We start from the raw sequence: 14,145 nt of genomic DNA, 5'->3' as shown, positions 1-14,145 counted from the left end.
ACATAGAGAGTTCTAAGAGAGGACTACACACACAGAGACCCTGATACAAACAAAAATTTAAAAAAAGGAAGAAAAAGAAAACTTTTTTTCCCTGAAATTTTATGTCATAGGTTAAGTGTAGTTATGTATATTGAGTTTATAGGCAAGAGTGAGCGCATCCTTTTACATTACCTGAGAATGCTTTTAGTATTGAAAGACCCTTATTATTACAAAAGCTTCTCCAGCCTAGTTTGTCAGCCTGTTAGAATACATCTCAATTTTATGTAGGGATTCATGTTGGAAATATTTATTTATATTTAAATCTAACTACATACTTTTAAAAAGTACATTCATAAGTTCATTTTTCCAGACTACCTAAATAAAACATTTTCCAATAGTCAGACTGATTTCAAATTTTGTTTTGTGTTTTCAAACTAACCTGTAGCTCAGGATGGCATCATCTTCTCTTCCTCTTCCTTCTCCTCCTCCTCCTCCTCCTCCTCCTCCTCCTCTTCTTTTTTTTTTTTTTTTGTGTGTGTGTGGGGGGGCAGGGGGGAAACAGAGTCTTTCTGTGTTACCCTTGGCTGTCCTAGACTTGCTTGTGCTGGCATTAAGAGTTTGCGCCACCATGCCTGGCTTCAATTTCTAACTTAATAAAAAATTGAGGCATGCAAATTTCTGTGTCTGAGGCCAACCCTAGAACATACAGTGTTTTAGACCAGCCAGAGACTCTGTCTGAAAAGCCAGGCTTGGTAGCATTCACCTGTATTCCCAGCATTCGTGAGGAAATATATGAATGAGTAGAGACCTTGTGAGCTACATAATGAGATCCTGTCTCAAAAAGAAACAAAAAGGTATGACTCACTTAGCATCCCAGTAGCCTGCACATCACTCCAGAAGTTACATTCGGCAGTGCCACATTATGATTACAGTCTTTATCTTTCAAAGTATAGGATATCTCACATGTTACTTCTTAAGGAATTTAGGGCTTTTATTTTATATTTTGGTTTCTCGAGACAGGGTCTCTGTGTTCCTCTTGGTTGTCCTGGACTCACTTTGTAGAGCAGGCTGGCCTCAAACTCACAGTGATCCACCTGCCTCTGCCCCCCGAGTGCTGGGATAAGAGCTTTTATGTTCAAACATAGCTAAATTTAAAACAATTTTGTTTTTTGAGGCAGCTTCTTTGTATAACAGCCCTGGAACTGCCTTTGTAGACCGGGCTGGCCTCTGCCTCCCAAGTGCTGGGATTGATTAAAGGTGTGTGAAACTGTGCTTGGCACAATTGTTAAGTTTTAAGGCTTTTCAGTTTTTGTTTGTGTGTTTTTTGTGGGTCTAAAACAATTTACTTGGTGTCTATACAGAGGATTCTGCTGCTCCCCTGTGTGTTGTGCAGGTTTTCTGCTCCAGCTAGTAGGCCCTGGGCTCCTGGCCCCGTAGCCCTGCTCTTGCTGTTGTGCCTGATCTTTTCTGGTCATCATTCTTGCCTCCTGGTAATTTTCTTCTGTACATGGGCTGGTGAGAGTCAGCTAAAGAACTCAGAGGAATTCTCTACATAATCTTCAGACCACTCTCTGTGTCGGCCTTTCCTCTTCACATACTCTACTCAGCTAGGCTCGGGGCACCTGCCATTCCTATATTTGCATTCCTACATAATTTTTCTTATGAATAACTGTTCTTCACTGCCTGTCTTGAATAGTGTGTACCGTGTGTGTGTATATATATATATGTGTGTGTGTGTACATGTATGTATATTTACATATAGCATAAGTATACATATATAGCACATGTCAATATAAATTGCTGGCTGGGTATGGTAGCACACGCCTGTAATCCCAGCACTTGGGAGGCAGAGGCAGGTGAATCTCTGAGTTCGAGGACAGCCTGGTCTACAAAGCAACTCCAAGACAGCCACAGAGAGACCCTGTTTCGAAAAACTGAACAGAGACGGGAGAGGGAGAGAGGGACAGAGGTTGAAGGAAAGATAGTTATAAAGGGCAAAATCCCAATTTGTTTAATTTTTACTAATAAAGACTCAGGAGCCACATGCTAAGGTAAACACCTACTAGCTCAGAGAGGCATAGCATCCACCTGAACTTAGTACTCACCTTATATCATGAAGGAAAAAGCAAAAAGCCCAAGGCCAAAAGCTTCTTCTCCACACTGTCTTAAAATACTCTTCTCTCAGTGCCTCTTCTTTCTATTTAATCCCTGTCAGCTGGTTACTTGCTCTGCCTCTTGACCTAGGGTTGAATTTATTTAATCCTGTGTGCAGAAAGCTCTTGGAGTAAAGTGTTTGCTAGGACTGAGCCACACCACAATCAGCTGCTTACAAAAAACAAACAGTTCTTGGATTAAAGATGTGTGTTAGGGCTGAACCATACCACCTCACAACCTCAGGGTTCACAATGGAATCAAATATCCAGCAACAAATGATACAGGTTCAAGGTCTGCCGGAGGTATGGTGGGGTTCAGTGTTGTTTGAAATAGTAAAATATAAAGTTTGAGTGTTATTTGCAGCTCCAGAAAGGTCGCTGAAGCTAGCCTATGGAACAAGCATATACATTTCAGTACTCCAGTGGTGGCATCAAGGTCATCATCCTCGGCTAAGGCAGATCTAAGTTAGAAAGTTGCAAAAATCACCCTGCTCCTCACTTCTCCCCCAAAAAAAAGAAAGAAAGGAAAAGGGAAACAGAAGCAAACCGTAGATTGGCTCCTTACTGGTAGAAGGGTTGGTAGTAAACTACATATAATCCAAATAGCTCATGTAAACCTGGCTTGGTGGCAGACATGTATAATCCCAGCACTCAGAAGAGGCCTGCCTAGCAGATGGTGCATTCCCGCCTAGCCTGGCCCACGGAACTTGATGTACTGACAGTAATAGGGGGGTACAAATGTATCTGTATTAATCATTAATGCTGGATAGTTTTTCAGATAAACTAAATTGTCTTTTTTTTTTTTTTAAACAGACTGAGAGTAATCATGATACTGCACTAACGCTTGCCTGTGCTGGAGGCCATGAGGAACTGGTACAAACACTACTAGAAAGAGGAGCTAGCATTGAACACCGAGACAAGAAAGGTAGCCCTTAGTTTTGCTATTTTATTTTCTGGAATGTGTATGGAAACTATATATTTAGAACTAGTTCATAGCCACATATTGATGTGTAGGTATATTGGAAAACAGCTGCTTAGCATATAGTAAGAAGATGATTATTTTTTTTTCCCCCAGGTTTCACTCCACTTATCTTGGCTGCTACAGCTGGTCATGTTGGCGTTGTAGAAATATTGCTGGATAATGGTGCAGACATAGAAGCCCAGTCAGAAAGAACCAAGGACACACCACTGTCCTTGGCTTGTTCTGGGGGCAGACAGGAGGTAACATTTCCCCACAGTGTAATTTTTCTGTTCTTCAAATAAGTAATCGTGCATATGTACTCCATATAGGCAGTTTGCTGTTAGCTTTATTGAAAGTGCTGTGTGTTAGCTGGAATACGGTTACTATTTCCCACGGAAGTCATATATTGTATGTAATTCTAGTAATCTAAAAGTAGTACCTGCTGTAAGAATCCTGTGTGCTGGTTATGTCAGAAGATCAAGCCACCGCAGACGAGGTTTGTGAGGCTTGTGAGCTCCTGGTGTACAGCACCTGTGTCTGCTCATTCTTCCTGTTCTAGAACTTCAGACAGACCACATGACCCAAGGTCACTGCTTAGGCCCAAGAAAATGGAGTTGTGCAGTCAGTCATATGTCTAGAGTTTAATAATTAGCCACTTAACCTAGGGGCTCCCCCCCCTCTTTCCCCTCAATTTGTTCTTCTCTATAGGGAATTCGAGCTAATTCTTTATGGATTCACAACTTAACCAAATTTAGACCTACATCTTGCCCTGCCGTCCATGTTTATTTCCCTGTAAAGGGCTTACTGAGTGAGGCTCACAGCTGCACACCTGCAGGTGGACAGACAGAGAGGAATGACTTTCTAGAGTTGCCCTATGACCTCTTCATGCTTACTGTGGCACATGCTCCCCGCAGTTGGTCACACACAACACACAGTAACAAAATTCTTTTTCTTTCTTTCTTTTCTTTTTCTTAAAGAAACTTGTCTTTTTCTCCTTTTTCTCCTTCCCTTCCTAGTTATATTAGACTGAATCAGGTAAGTTCACTAGGTTTTCAAAACAAACTAGTAAATATATTTTCTGTCCAAAAGAGTGGGAAATGTAGCAGAAGTGACACAAGTATACACGGAAGGTAGTGCCCTTCACATTAGAGGTTAAAAGTAAAGGCGTGATATGTGTATGGGCTGTTGAATCTGTTCTGTTGTATTGTTTATTCCTTCTGATTATTCCATCTCTAATTCACAGTGCAAGTGAGGACAATCTTTAAAAAGCAGCAGGGTGTGGTAGCCCATGTCTTTAATGTTAGTACTCTGTAGTGTAGGCCGAGGCAGGTGGATCTCAGAGTTAGAGACCAACTCTGATCTTCATAGAGAGCTCCAGCCCAGCCACAGAGTGCCCTTAAAAACCCAACAGAAACAAACAAAAACCAAAAACAAACGCCCAGATCTTCTGTCTTAGTGTTCTAATGCTATGAAGAGATGTCAGTCATGACTATAACAACTCTTATAAAAGAAACTTAATTGTGGTTACGTTACAGTTTCAGAAGTTTAGTCCATTATGGTCATGCAGGGAACATGGCATCACGAAGGCATGCATGGTGCTGCAGAAGGTGAGAGCTCTATATTCTGATCCACAGGTAGCAGGAAGAGAGACTCTGGGTTTGGCACCCACCCCCAATGTCCCGTATGGCTCACCTCCTAATCCCTCTCAGGGAGCAATGCTCCCTTATGAGTAAGCATTCCTATGAGCCTGTGGGCGCCGTTGCTATTCAAACTACCACATTAGATGCCTGTCAATTCAAAGTGGAAACGTGAGAGTGGAATTTATCGCAGTTATATACTTTTATAAATCCAAATCATAATTCAGCTTGAAATAATAATTCTCTCACATATTGACACAAATTTTATTTTTGAATCAAAGCAATAAATTAACTTCATTTAAAAACAGTAAGCCAGGCCAGGCAGTAGTGCGTAAGCCTTTAATCCCAGCAGTCAGAAGGCAGAGGCAGGTGGGTCTCTGAGTTAAGGCCACCCTGGTCTACAAAGTGAGTCCAGGACAGCCACAGCTACGCAGAGAAACCTTATCTCCAAAACAACAGCAACAACAACAAAACAAAAAAATAAATAAATAAATAAGCCATGCTTCTGTAAGATGTTTATAACTAAAATAAAACAGATAGGGTAGAGATAGATCCATTAGTAAGTGTGACTGACTAGCATGTTTAAGGCTTTGGGTTTCATTCTTAGTGCCACCAAAAACTAACCAAAGCAGGATAAGTTACACGTTTTCTGGAAGTTTTTGCCTATAGGCAGATTGCCTTCATTTGCTATATTAAAACAGGCATTTTTAAATAATTAGTATGATACTAAAATCTGAAAAATCAATTCAGTATAAAATTATAAAAACATTTCTGTTACCTTTATATAATGAAATTTAGAAGATATATATATATATATATTTAAATTCTCTTATGTGGCAGGTACTGTGGAACACTCAAACCATTTTAAACAGACATGCTAACTCATCGTTGTTATTGGTTCAAGCCTCTGGACTTGGAAGGAAAAGGCAGAAGGATTGCTGCAAGCTTGCGCTATATAGTGGTTATTCACGGCTATATAGAAAGGCACTGCCATTACAATAATACAGAATAGAGGGCTGGAGAGATGGCTCAGTGATTAAGAGCACTGTCTGCTCTTCCAGAGGTCCAAAGTTTAATTCCCAGCAACCACATGGTGGCTCATGACCATCTGTAATGAGATCTGATGCCTTCTTCTGGTGTACAGGCGTACATGTAGGCAGAAAGCTGTATATGTTATAAATAAATAAATGTTAAAATAAAAAAAGTTTAAGCGGGCATGGTGGCGCACGCCTTTAATCCCAGCACATGGGAGCCCGAGGCCGGCAGATCGCTGTCAGTTCAAGGCTAGCCTGGTCTACAAAATGAATCCAGGATAGCCAATGCTACACAGAGAAACCCTGTCTCTAGAAGCCAAAAGTAAGTAAGTAAATAAATAAATAAATAAATAACGTTTAAAGGCCCATCATGTAGAGATATTTACCAATGAGCCCAACAATCTGACTTTGATGTCCCACACATACGATAATTAATAAAAGTAATAAGAAAAAGAAAAAAACCAGGAAATGGCTCATTGTGTCAAATTGCATGAGACCCTGCCTCAGTGAGGTAGAAGCTGAGAACCAACTGATGAAAGTTGTCCTCTGCCTTCCACCCACATTCAATATGGGCCTGCACATACATAAACATACTATGAACAAAAGCTATTTAAATCATCCTGGATTTAAGAAAAGCCATTTGTATCTTTATCTAAACAAATAAAGTTTTAACTGATATGTCTCTGAATGGCCAAAATGCTCTTAATACTCAGCATTTGGCTATCAGAGAAATGGAGTTGAGACCCAGCAGTAGTATCAGCCAGAGCTCCATTGTTGATGGAGAATGCCATGCCGACAGTCGCAGATTTAATATTAAGGTTGTTGCAGTAGTCAATATATGGGAAACAATTTCAACTCTTCTGTTAGTTTAACAAAACAAAAGAAAAAATACTAAGTGCCATTAGTCCTAGTGCTTGGGATGGGCAAGTAGTCAGATCTGAGCTGGCTGTCAGCTTGGTTTCCATAGTGAGACTCTGTGCCCTCCTCTCCTACCCAAATTGTGATTGTGTGTCTTATATTTTTAGTGCATTCAGATATGTATATAAATGAACCTTGTCTCATTTTCTTATAACTATAAAAGTAACAAAAGTACTCATATCTGAATGACCTTACCAGAACATCTGGGGTCTGAAGCTTTTGTGAACATTAGCTTTTTCAGTGTGGTGTTTTGTTTTGTTTGCTTACTTGAGAGCTCTCTTGTCTTCTGAGGCTGTAAGGATGAAAAAACTTTCTTATTTCATTATATACCAAAAAAAAAATCAGAATTTAATTCTTCCCTTTTCCCCTCCCCCAGGTGGTGGAGTTGTTGTTAGCTCGGGGTGCAAATAAAGAACACAGGAATGTTTCTGATTACACACCTCTAAGCCTGGCTGCTTCTGGTGGCTATGTGAACATCATCAAAATACTGCTAAATGCAGGAGCTGAGATCAATTCAAGGCAAGCTTTACTTTTTGTCTGTAGAATGTTGTGCTATAAATACTTGGAAAATGCTGTCTTGGTGTATAAAGACTTTTATTACAATTTGGAATAAAAATTTAAGATATGTCTTATTCAAGTTTTTAAAATGTTGATAAAATTGAAAATACAAATTACTGTTCTTAGGTACTAAATATAATATGGGTTTTTTTTTAAAGATGTATTACTTTATTATATATGTAATGTTGTGCCTGCATGTGTGCCTGCCCACCAGAAGAGGGTACCACATCTCATCATAGATGGTAGTGAGCCACCATGTAGTTGCTGGGAAATAACTTAGGACCTATGGAAGAGTAGACAGTGCTCTTAACCTCTGAGCCATCTCTGCAGTCCTTGTAGTGTTTATTAAACAGGAAGATAGTTGCTTCTTTGTCATAGGATTGAGAATTGGTTCCGTAGATTGTTATTATGTGTCATCTAATAACAGTTCTCCAAGGAAGTTTTAGTATCTCAAAAGATGGAAGGGCTGATAAAAGTAGTTAAAATTTAAAAGAAAGAAACAAGAGTGTTAGCCAGACTCCTGTAATCAAAGTGCTTGGGAGGTTGAAGTAAGAGAAGCAGGAAGTGAGGGTCATTCTAGCCGCTGTGCCCAGTTAGACGCTAGCCTGAGAGCCAGGCCTGGTGGTGCACACCTTTAATCCCAGCACTCGGGAGGCAGAGGCAGGTGGGTCGCTGTGAGTTTGAGGCTAGCCTGGTCTACAAAGTGAGTCCAGGACAGCCAAGGCAACACAGAGAGACTGTCTTTAAAAAAGAAAAGAAAAAAGAAGCCATCCTGAGCTACAGGTTGGTTTGTCCCCCAAAATGAAATAATTTTATATTCAAAATGGTTGTTTTTTTTTTTTTTTTTTTTTTTGCGGGGGTGTGTTACAACGATTGCTGCATCTCTGCTGTTACACACAATTATGTTTCCTTTTGTTCCCCATATTTTTCGTGTCCAGAACTGGCAGCAAATTGGGCATTTCTCCACTGATGTTGGCAGCTATGAATGGGCATACAGCTGCAGTTAAGCTCCTTTTAGACATGGGCTCTGATATAAATGCTCAGATAGAAACCAATCGGAACACTGCCCTTACTTTAGCCTGCTTCCAAGGACGGACTGAAGTGGTTAGTCTTCTGCTGGATCGAAAAGCAAATGTTGAACACAGAGCTAAGGTAAGAAAAAGACTGAAGCATACCAGGTGTCTGCTCTTTGTTATTGTGGCAAAAATGTCTGAGAAACTAATTTTCAAGAAGGAAAACAAGTTTATTTTAGAGGTTATGATTCACTACTTGCTAGTCACATTAATCTATATATATAACTAAAGTTCTTTTTAAACTTATGAAAATACTTGGCCATACATTTTTATAGGTATTAATGGTAGGTTATTAGGTGAAAACAATGCAATTTTGCAAGGGCAGAATACATTATCACTCACATCAATGGACTGCTATTTTTAAAACTACATGTGTTATCTGTAGGCACGGTAGCAATCAATCAAGACACAGACACTTGCTATATTTTAAAATAGGCTTAGTTAACCTGGGGTAGGGCAAATATCAATCCTCTAAACTACTTTCCATAGTAGGACAGGCATGGGATCCCTGCCTCAATCCCATGCCATCTGCTTCCAATTACTTCTATCAAGCTACCTCCCATCCATATAATCCCGAATACTTGCTCACGTTCTTCATCTGGGCTGGATTCTCCATCCACGCTGCCGGCCATGTACTTCTCCAGCTAAGCCATGGCGGCCTTCCTCTCTTCACTTCAGGTCTCTCTCCTCTTCTTGACAGTCCTTCTTCCCAGAATTCCTCTCTCTCTCTCTCCTAGCCCCACCTATCTCCTCTGCCCTGCCCAGGTGGGATGGCTTTTTATTAAGCAAAAGGTTGGTCACAGAGAAGGTAAGCACTAATTAGCATCAAAATACATCAGACCATCTCCCAACAATGGACTTGTATCTTATTCAAATCTTGTTTACCATAACACTGATTTTAGGTAGAATTAATATTTTAATTGACTGTAACTCAAACATGTATCAGTAGAGAGATTTATGAATCTGTACAAAGTATACCATATTGCTCCCTCAGATTGTTAACATTTTGGCTATTTCTGGTCTCTTCCATAGTTTTTTTTTTTTTATTGTTTTTTTTTTTTTATTTATTTATTTTCCATTAAACCTAGACTGGCCTCACACCACTAATGGAAGCGGCCTCTGGTGGGTATGCAGAGGTGGGCCGAGTTCTTTTGGATAAAGGTGCTGATGTAAATGCCCCTCCAGTGCCCTCCTCAAGAGATACAGCTTTAACCATAGCTGCAGATAAAGGGCATTATAAATTTTGTGAACTTCTCATCGGCAGGTATGTTATGCACATATCCTTTGTGTATGGGATGTAGGTGTTCCTATTCTCTGGGTTGTGTCACTGTATAAAATTGTAAAAGGCAAGTGTAGCTATACTTTTTTCTTTCTTAACAGCGCTTTAGGCTTTTAAGTTGACAGTCATTGTTCAGGGTCAAACAGGATCAAGAGGAGTTGCTACTTGTAGTTACTTGGAAGCTGTCTTGCAGTTTCCCATAGAATGCTCGTCACTTTTGGCTTTTGCACTTGAAAATTTTTTAATTTTATGTGTGTAGTGGCACATGCCTTTAAACGGGAGGCAGGTATATCTCTGTCAGTTAGAAGCTGTTCTTTGTAGTGAATTCTAGGTCAGCCAGGGCTATGTAGAAAGACCTTATCTTAAAATAGAATCTTAAATACCTTTGCATGACATTCTACATAGTATTTGTTTCCGACTGTACTTAACTTATTAACAGTTGTTCTTATTACTATGAATCTTACCTACTAACTGGACACTAAGTTGATACTTCTTTTGTCTGTATACTGTAAATATGAAAACACAAATAGTCTGAGGTGGATATTGCTTCATATATATTTTATTTAAGGTATTGAATGTGCAATATTTGAAGAGTTCAGAGTTATGCAATTATTGAATATATGAATATTTAATTTATACAAATTCTCTGTAGGGGCTGGGGAGAGGGCGCAGTGGTTAAGAGCACTGACTGCTCCTCCAGAGGTCCTGAGTTAATTCTCAGCAACCACATGCTAGCTCACAGCCATCTATAATGTGATCTGATCATACTGTGTACATAATAAATAAATCTTTAAAAGAAAAAAACCCCTAATTCTGTGTGATAATATGTTTCTTAGAAAAAAATTCCTTAGTCCTGGAATCCATGTAAGAAAGTGCCGTCTTTCATTTCCAGGGGAGCTCATATTGATGTGCGAAACAAGAAGGGGAACACTCCGCTGTGGCTGGCAGCAAATGGTGGACACCTCGATGTGGTTCAGCTACTGGTGCAAGCAGGTGCAGATGTAGACGCAGCGGATAACCGCAAGATAACGCCTCTCATGGCTGCATTTAGAAAGGTAGCGCTTCTCATCCTCACTCACTGCCACTGCACATGGCTGATTGTGCTAGGGAGAACATGACTTGACGATTATTTTAAAGTAATTCCTATGATATAATAACTTTGATGAAAGTAATAATACTATGTGCAAATAAAAGCTTTACTGGCAAACCAAATAGATCCAGTGTTTCAGAAATGCTGTGAATGCGATTGATATTGGGCATCAAAACAAAGGATACTTGTAAAAAGATATTCTAGGTTGGCTATCCAGATGACTCTGGGTAAAGGTGCCTGTCATGAAAGTCTGACAACCAGAGAATGAACCTTGGGACTTACGTAATGGTAAAAGGGAAAGAACCAACTCCAGGAAGTTGTCCTCTGATCACTATATGCCTGCCCTGGCATAGGCACTGTCTTCGTTAGTGTTTTATTGCTTTGAAGAGACACCATGTTGAAGACAACACGTACAAAGGCAAACATTTCATTGAACCTGGCTTAAGTTTTAGAGGTTCTGTCCATTACCATCATCACGGGAAGCATGGCTTCCTACAGGCAGGCTTGGTGCTGGAGGAGGCCACATTTCTCTATGTTGATCAGAAGGAGACTCTTCACACTGAGCAGAGCTTGAGCACTAGGAGACCTCAAAGCCTGCCCCCACAGTGACACACTTTCTCCAGCAAGGCCACGCCCTGTGGGCCAAGCATTCAAACACAGGAGTCTGTGGGGACCAAAACCTATTTCAAAGCCCCACAGGCATGTGGGGATGGGTCACACGCTTTTAGTCCCAGCACTCAGGGAGGCAGAGGCAGAAGGATTGCTGTGAGTTAGAGGCCAGCGGGTCTACAAAGTGAGTCCAGGACAGGCAAGGCTACACAGAGAAACCCTGTCTTGGGAAAAACAGCAACAAACAAACAGAAAACAAAGACAAAGCACCACAGGCACCGACATACATACATCATGAGCATATGCAATAATAAGTAAAATAAAGCAGATCCATTTTTAGCTGCATGTTTAAATCTAGTTACAATCTTAGTCTTTCACAAAATAATATTTGGATGTTTCCTTCCATCACCGTTATAGGATAAACAGTTCTGTTTTATGATTGATGGTGTGTTTATTTATTTATTTGGGTTTTTGTTGTTTACTTGGTTCGAGAGTCTTGCCTTGTTTTTGTTATTGTTGTCTGTTGGCTTTGAGACAGGATCTCATTATGTGTAACTTTCGCTGGCTTGGAACTTTAATGAAATTCATAAATTATACACCTGCATCTGCCTCTAGAGTACTAGGATTATAGGTATACACATATTTTCTTTGTTTGTTTCAAGACAGGGTTTCTCTGTGTGTCCTTAGATGTGGTCAACTCTTCAGTAATTACTAATCTCTGATATAATATCCATCATTTAGATAATATGGATAGACAGTAGTTAATTAGTATTATATGTATATGTACATGCAAGAACCTCCTTTGTAGACCAGGCTGGCCTTGAACTCAGAGGGCTGCCTGTTTCTGCCTCCCCCAGTGTTGCGATTAAAGGCGAGCTCCACCACCACCTGGCTAACCACACATTTTCAATGAAGCAAAAGCAACTTTTTCTTTCTCTGGTGCTATTGCACAGAGCTGTGTGTGATTTTATTGAATAATTTATTTTAAAATATACTACTGTTGACTTAATGCAGTTTTAGCTTAATTTCTTATTTAGAAACCCGATTGCTATTTCAGGAACTGTGTTTGTTTGAGAAAGAATTTTGTGGTCCCATCTGACTTGAAACTTTTGTTTTTTAAATAATTTATTTATTTGCATTGGTCTTTTGCCTGTATGTATGTCTGTGAGAGGGTGTCAGATCCTCTGGAACTGGAGTTACAGACAGGTGTGAGCTGCCATATGGGTGCTGGGAATTGAACTCAGGACCTCTTGAAGAGCAGCTAGTGCTCTTAACCGCTGAGCCATCTCTCCTGTCCCTTGAAACTTCTTATATAAAATGAGTCTTGAATTTAAAACATACTTGTTTGCATCAACCTTTCTGAAGGAGGCCCATCTATGTATGTTGTATATATTTTAAAATTATCTTACTTTAGACGTCCTTCATTGGGTTGTAGCTTAATGAAAGAGTAGTTGTCTAGGTATTTAGACCAATTTGACCTCAGACTCAAAAAGATCCGCCTTCTTCTGCCTCCCCTGCACCCCACGTCCTGTGACTGACTGCTTCTTGTTCTTGACTCCACGTGGCCTGTGGGTCTCATAGCTACAGAGCTACTTGCTTACCTTTCCCCTTTTAGCAGTCAGATCTACTCTTTGCTTGGTGGCGGCTTCTCTAATTATTCTGACTTAGTCATTAAGTTAACCTTTCTTACCATTCTGATACATGGTGTCTTCTTGGTGTGCTAGTCAAAGCTGCCACAGTGTGGTGTCTCTAGATCTCACCTTCCATGTGGATCCATAACGTAAGACAGAGCCACATGCTTGATTCTTCTCTTGCTTCCATTCTGCTGACCTCTGATCTTAATAGGAGGTCTATGACCTTCCTTGTTTTTCTAGTTACTTGTTATCATTACCATTTATTATTATTTTTTTACAAGTCCTGGAATTACAGAAATAAATCACCAGCTGAGTGTGGCTCATGTCTGTAATCCCAGCACTTGGGGGGGAGAGAGAGGCAGGCGGATTGCTGTGAGTTCCAGGACAGCCAAGGCCACACAGAGAAACACTGTCTAGAAAAAACAAAACAACAAAAACATGAATAGATTACCAAGTCCAACAGCTTAACTACTTACATTCCTCCCCCCTCCACCTTTTTTTTTTTCATGAATGCTAATGCAATGGGTGCTATATTACTGGGGGCGTAGAAATATTTTAAAGACTGTAAGTATCCAGTTAGAGCCTTTAAGGGATAAAACAAATAAATAAAAATTAAAAGGAGCCCAGTTCTCCTCACACATGTAATTTCAGTACTTTGGAAGCTGGACTAGTACAGTCTGTCTTACACATAACATAACAGGTTCAAGACTGGCCTTGTCATAGTGAGTGCTCACCCTTAAAAGGAGGAGGGAACCACATATTTTTAATAACAGCACTCAGGAATCAAAAGCAGGCAAAGATGAGCTAGAAGCCAGGCTGATCTATTTACATAGTGACTTCCAGGATAGTTAAAACTCCATACTGAGCTATTGACTCAAAAAGGAGAGAGATGCAAATATCTTAAACCATGACAGGGTGGGCAAAATAGCTTAGGTAAAGGCACTTGACATATATACCTGGGTTTGCTCCCCAAACCCAAGTAGAGGTATAAGATGAAAACGGAACGCACATGTGACATAAACACATGAGCATGTATGTAGAAGGAAGTTCATGCATGTACATATACATACAACAGTAACTACTGTCTATCCATATTTATCTAAATGATAGATGTTATGTCAGAGATTAGTAAATACTGAAGAAAAAGGACAGTGGCTCCTAACTAGAACAGTACAACAATACAACAGTGTGTGTGTGTGTGTGTGTGTGTGTGTAGTTTG

At 40.0% G+C, this 14,145-nt stretch overlaps 1 protein-coding gene across 8 annotated transcripts in view; it reads left to right on the top strand.

The window, feature by feature from the left end:
• Window positions 1-14,145, top strand: part of ANKRD17 (ankyrin repeat domain 17) — a 143,527-nt gene that overhangs the window by 92,255 nt on the left and 37,127 nt on the right. For all 8 annotated transcript variants that reach the window (XM_084758430.1, XM_084758429.1, XM_084758428.1 and 5 more), the window contains 6 exons: window positions 2,946-3,057; window positions 3,208-3,353; window positions 7,059-7,201; window positions 8,179-8,392; window positions 9,402-9,577; window positions 10,485-10,647. In XM_084758430.1, the coding sequence (XP_084614556.1) occupies window positions 2,946-3,057; window positions 3,208-3,353; window positions 7,059-7,201; window positions 8,179-8,392; window positions 9,402-9,577; window positions 10,485-10,647 (954 nt within the window). The remainder of the gene's footprint in view (window positions 1-2,945; window positions 3,058-3,207; window positions 3,354-7,058; window positions 7,202-8,178; window positions 8,393-9,401; window positions 9,578-10,484; window positions 10,648-14,145) is intronic.

Source organism: Acomys minous, assembly GCF_964271855.1.
Source record: "Acomys minous genome assembly, chromosome: 15".
NCBI lineage: Eukaryota > Metazoa > Chordata > Mammalia > Rodentia > Muridae > Acomys > Acomys minous.
The sequence above is the reverse complement of the archived record's forward strand: the minus strand, read 5'-3'. Positions and strand labels throughout refer to the sequence as shown.